The 6,460-nt window shown below is 32.7% G+C and overlaps 1 protein-coding gene across 1 annotated transcript; it reads right to left on the bottom strand.

The window, feature by feature from the left end:
• Positions 1-2,624: 2,624 nt before the first annotated feature.
• Positions 2,625-6,460, bottom strand: LOC121808428 (beta-1,3-galactosyltransferase 7-like). The gene is made up of 11 exons (XM_042208912.1): positions 6,148-6,460; positions 5,958-6,057; positions 5,498-5,556; positions 5,223-5,425; positions 5,087-5,150; positions 4,562-4,634; positions 4,362-4,482; positions 4,188-4,275; positions 3,978-4,103; positions 3,472-3,581; positions 2,625-3,318 (listed from the first exon to the last, which is right to left on the bottom strand). Exons 1-11 carry the CDS (start codon positions 6,234-6,236, stop codon positions 3,170-3,172), a joined length of 1,182 nt encoding a protein of 393 aa, XP_042064846.1. The 5' UTR covers positions 6,237-6,460; the 3' UTR covers positions 2,625-3,169.

The raw sequence follows: 6,460 nt of genomic DNA on the forward strand, positions 1-6,460 counted from the left end.
GTTTTGTTTTACTCTCTTTGTGTGTGATTGTGTGTTTCTGAGAATGGTAGATTCAAATGTGAAGGGCTGGAATCGAGTTGATATATAGTTGTATTTAAATATATGACTCGTGTCTCGAAGGGAAAATACCATGTCTTTTTTGGCACCAGAAGTATGAATCATCATTACCTTCCAACCAATAAACTACAAAAATATAATCTTTAAAATTCATCTATTTTAAAGATTATAAATTTTATTATTATTTTTAATTTTATGGTAGAATCTAATTTAGGTGAAATTGTATTTTATTGAATATTACTCCGAGTCTAAAAAATTCTACAAGGAAATATCACTAGGATCTTTTTTCTCCTCAATCTACTCACAACATAATTTAACTGTATTATCAATTTAAAATATATGTGCAACTAATCAATAATATATTACAATAAGAAATTAGAATATGTCATCATGAAAAATTTAAAAATATATAGTAAATCTAATTTTAAAACTAGGTGACTGGTGATGACCAAAATTCATGGATTTTCCAAACCATTCACTCTTATTTTTATTATTCATGTATAAAATATTCGCATGTCATCAATTTTACTCGGACTCTTGACACAAATTTAGCTTAAATTAGCCAATTTTTGTACTTAAATGATTAAATGAACAACAAAAATAAATACGCAGTTCTTTAATAATTCTAATTCCAATAGATAAATTGCACAAATCTAGCCTAAATGGTGTAAGTCAAATTTTGCTTAAATTAGCCAATTTTATTACTTAAATTGTTAAATGAACAAAATAAATATACAATTCATTAAATATTTTTAACTCCAAATCCTCCAAAATAAATTGCATAAATTAAGCTATATGGTGCAACTCTGGCACATGGTTGGCGGTGGACACGCGTCCTGAAAGCCGACATCATGTGGAAAACACGTGATCCTTTAATAAATATTTTTCATTTTAATGTAAGTATGTAATACTTAGATTGCTCGTGGTAAATAAATATTGAGTAGTGCTAAATGGTCATATTATGACCAGCCATAATATTAAAAAATTATTAAAATTCTGTGTAATTAATGTAGAATTGATGAAATTTATGCATCTAGAGAGTATCAATTCTTTAAAGACTAATATACTCTTAAATATTAGAGTAATGCTAAATGGTCATATTATGGTCAGTCATAATATTAAAAAATTATTAAAATTTTGTATAATTAATGTAGAATAGATGAAATTTATGCATCTAGAGAGTAGCAATTCTTTAAAGACTAATATACCCTTAAATATTAAATACTACTTATGTAGAAGTAAAATAAATTGTAAGGATATTATATTTATAAATATTATTAAGTGACACAATATACTTGTACGACAAAATTGCAAGGAGTCTTATGTTATAAACAAATTCTCAATTTAAGTATATAATTCAAATTCTCTTTTTTCAGTTTACTATCTTTGTTAACTTATGCTATAGTCAGTTTGAAGTTACATTAACTGAATTAATCCCAAATGATAATTACGAAAAATAAATTCATAATTTTAATCAATTTTAACTACACTAGTAATATTTAATTCTAACAATATAATCTATCGTAATTAAAGACATGCATTGATAATGAAATTTACACAACAACAATTATTTAATCTTCCCATATCTGGATAAATTCTTTTAATTAATAACTAAAAATTTAATATTACTAATTTTGTATTTAAAATACATCTAATCATAATATTCAAGTAACGTATAAATATTAGTATTAATAAAAATATTATTTTAATATTTTTCGAAGATGTGTACTTCAATATTAAAAATTTAATATCATATTTTGATACTATGAATTAATTTATTACATATGTATAATATTCATAATTTATAGTATATAAATTTATAATATAATTTATGGTATATAAATATTATTATTGATTTTTGTAACAAATTACTCTAGAAAAGAATGAAATAAATAAATTAAAAAGAAACTACAATTAAAGACTAAGGGTAGTATTGTTAACTAAATTAAGCATTAAACGAGACAATTAAATTATTAATATCCAAAAATACATATATTTACTGAAATGCCATTTATGGCCAGCCAAATAGCTTTACCCTTACCCATAAATGTAGATCTAATTGTTACCACGAGTCTACGACAGTATAGAAAAACTAAAAAAAATTGTCTTCGTTTACTATGAATAAAAGAAATACTACTATGTGATGCCTGGTTATGAAGAGGCCAAAACTGACACAAATTTAAAATAATTAAAGCTAGAGTTGCTTGTGTTTGCAGGTTGTCATCGTATTGTCTAATACATTTCTGTTTGCAGATCCAATGAGATTAATCTAATCTAATCTAATCTAATCTAATCAAATCAAATCAAACGAACAAGATTATTTTGTCATTTTTCTTTAATTTTCAATAAATGAAAAAAAAATATGTTACTGTTAGTCTGCGATCCAATTAATTAGCAGACAAGTGAACGTGAAACATTTATAATCGCGCAGATACCGAAAAAATAATTCTTCCCCATCCAGCCCTTAAGTAATACATTTCAGAAAATTAAAATTTAAAAAATTAAATAAATAAATAGCATAGAAAATAATAAAGTACAAAAAAATATAAAGAAAATATAATGAAGAATAAAGTAGGAGAGAAAATAAACTTTTTTTTCTACGACAAAAAAGAAATGTATTGGTTAGCTCGGGGCCAAGGATGGACTTCGGCCCCGTTCCTCCATAAAAGAGGAGGGAACATAGATGAAGAGATGAACAGGTACGCACAAAACTTATAGTAGTCCATACAAGCAACAAAAATCAAACAATGGTGCTTCCACAAACAAATGCAGAAACACCACCACCTCCACTACAACAAACTCGAATGGCGAAAACCACCAGCCCTACTCCTACTAAACGCGTGCCAAGTTCGTGTTTCTCTCAAGTATCTAAACAATGTATACATGTATCCGACCTCCCATTTCATAAAAAAGAACCCGGCTAGGAGAAACGTAGTCTACTCAATATAGCTCCTCGTCTCTTCGTTTTTTGAAGAGATATCTTGAGTAAGGTATCTAACCTGTTTATACGCATACAAGTCTTGCTGTGTGATGATGGTGTTGATGATCTACGATCCTTGTGCAGTGTACTGCGTGTATTTCTTTTTCTTTCTTTCTTTTCTCGCGTGAGATCCTACAATAAAGCATGCCAAAGGGCCTCTTCTCCTTCACCACATTGTTCGTGTACGAATTTGATCTTTTCTACTGATTTGCAGATTCCACTGCAGCTCCAATCGAATGAGGCGATGCACACATTGCCTGCTTGTGCCTTCCATTCACAATCTGCAAATTGGCAACACGGAGTATAAATCTCGAGGCATTATAGTGGAGAAGCTTATCCTCGTCTGAAATTACACACGGATCCTCTATCATAGTTTTCTACGTCCCACTATTAGTTTTTTGTCGTTTTTCTGTTTCTATTAAGTTCTCGTATACCTGGCGGAGTACCACAACACATATTACGCTCGTCAATGTGCTCGACTTCAAGACCAATAAGCCAAGAACCAAGCGACACATCTTCATTGGCATACTTGTGCAGTATGTGCCTACAGATTGCAATTGTCGTTATTGTGTGTTATATTGCAATTGCATAGACAGAAAGCAAAATCGAGTTCGACTACACATTATATTGCAATTGCATAGACAGCAAAATTGAGCTCGACTACACACCACGCCACTTCATACACCACGCCACTTCATATGTACCTATCATGGCAACTATAAACCAAATATAGGAAAAATATAAAAAAATCAACTTTGTTTTAGGTCTTTTTAGCTTCATCAATAGCTTTCAAAGAGGTCTTGCTTCTTTTCTTTTTTTTTTGTTCGAGTTTGTGTTCATGAGAAAAGAGTTTTGTTTCTCCAACTTCACAACATACACCAGTTGATGCACAAAACAAAAGAAGCACGAGTGTGTAAGACCAAAAGCAGGAGATTCTTACTGGTTAATCGAGATGTAAGTTGCCAGATCCTTCGAAATGGCATAAATCTGCCCAGTTGCATGTCGGAAATATTTATTTCCGTCTTCTCCGAATTTCCAGTACTCGGGCTCGTGGTACTTAACAGACCTAAAGAAAGAACATATCCAGTTAGTAAAAATCCAAAATTAAGGGACATGAAAGGGTATCAGTTCATTGAGTCTTGACGATTACTTCTGAGCAAGAACGGGTCCGGATTTCATACAACCGATGTAGACTCTGGGTTTTGATCGATGACGAGCAAGAGTTGCAGCAAAAGTACCTGTAGAATCACTCACAGTTCAATTGCAAGATAAATATTTAGACTGAACTATATGAAGGTGAGGCATTAATGGCAGGGGGAATTACCCAAATTAACATAAACATCATCATCCACCTTCACGTAAAAATCAGCATCCCACTTCGCAACCGCAGTGGCAAAGAAAATCTTTGTTTTTGCCGACAATTCATGATATCCCTCAACGTGTTCCTGCAATATTTTATGCCGCGGTGAAGGTTTTCAATGAGGGAGAAGACAAAAGAAGGGTGTTGGGCAGAAATGTTTGTACCAGCCTAAGAAAGTCCTTATGTTGAGCTTCTTCAGAGTCGAGAGCTCTATCCAATATGCTGTTCGACGTTGCACTGATCAATCAAGAAGCTACCTTGTTAGTTCATTTCACTTCATGCAGTAAACATTTGAAAAAAAAAATATTCAGAAAATCATCGAATGGTAAAATTCGTCCATTTAATCGCGAAGAACTATTCAGCAACTAGCAACAATACCCTCCTGTCACATAATGCCTATCCACGTCAACTTTTTTTATAATGTCCTCGATTCACATCAACATAGTCCCTTAAAGAGTACTCGAATCTCACAATCTAGGCCACAACCTACCAGGACTAATTCCAAATCTTATTCTTATCCAAACTTCACAGTTTAAGGTACGAATCAAGATAAAGAGGAAATATTCAAGCCAATGAAATCAATGGGAGGAAATTCTATAAATTCTACAATATTTTAAGGAAGCATATATAAAGGAAAAAAAATTCAATGGCACAAAATTTCCAACTTTACTATTAGCAGTAGCATATACCTGTGGCCAATCATAAACCTCACAACAATCCCCTTCTCGTCCTCCAATCTGCGGAGTTTATCACCTGAAAATACAAACAATCACAGATCAGTTTCTCCTAAGCATACAAGAATATGCTTCCATTCAGACGTGTTACCTTGAGGCATCCATGTTTCCCGGACAGAATCACGCCTCTTTCGACTACTGAAAGCTGTGTTTATACCAATGACCATGAATGCCTTCTTCCTGACAGGCTCTTGATTAGCAGTTGGCAAAGGGACATCGTCTCTACTCTTCTCTTGAACACTTCTAGATGCAGAGAGCTCCATCTGGAGCATCGAAATCGATTTGTCCAATCCTCTGAATCAACACCACAATTAGATTTTACCATCGTTTAGCTTTGGTACTTTTATATATGGGTAGAAAACTCACTGGATTGCTTCATGTGTTTTATAAACCTCCTTCATTACATCATTCCTATCTTCTGCCTTCTACAGATGTACATACAATTATACAAATATACAATTAATTCGTATCTTCTGCCTTCTACAGATGTGCATACAAATATACAATTAATTGAATACATATAAATTTATAAGGATAACCGTTAATTTCTGGTCAAATCCACGACTTTTGAAAAGTTATGATCTTATATTTACGGTTTCAAAAGCTACGGGACTAATTAGAACTCAACGAAAAATGTGATTTAAATGACAATTTTTGCAATTAATAAATGCCTCAAAAAAAACTAGAGAGATTTGAATCAAAAAGGGCTTTAGAATCTAGAGCAAAAATGAGAGTGATAGCAATCAGATTGGGAAAAGTAAGATAACTTTAGCTGATCTAATCCAAAAAACTGAATCTCTAACCCAAAAATAAATAAAAATCCAACCTTTTTCTTAGTATTGCAATCCTCGGAAACGATCTGCAGCTCCTGATCCCTTCTTTGCTGAGTTATGAGCTGACGTTTCGATTCCAACGAACCCCAAAATCTGCAAAATCAACCACGCGGAATCAATAATTACAGCTAAATCCCCAAAATTGACAATAGAAAATCACGAATTTTCGAAGCAAACACGCACTTGTTGGTGAAGACCATGCCAATCAGGAAGAAGGAAATGGAGAAAATGGGAATCCATTTCGCTGAAACCTTGGCATTTTTACCCTTCATCGCTTCTTCTCTTCTTCCCCTTCTTCGATTCGGTAGACGGAATCGCGAAGGAGAAAGAGAAGAGGCAAAATCCAGAATTCGAACTGGATTATTTGTCCGAAATCTGGGATGAATCCACTCGGAGATGGAGATGGAGATGGAGATGGAGATGGAGATTGAGCTGGGAGAAGATGGAGGAAGAATGTCTATTGAAATTCGGGATAAAATCACAACATAAATTATAG

This window comes from Salvia splendens, chromosome 6, assembly GCF_004379255.2.
Source record: "Salvia splendens isolate huo1 chromosome 6, SspV2, whole genome shotgun sequence".
NCBI lineage: Eukaryota > Viridiplantae > Streptophyta > Magnoliopsida > Lamiales > Lamiaceae > Salvia > Salvia splendens.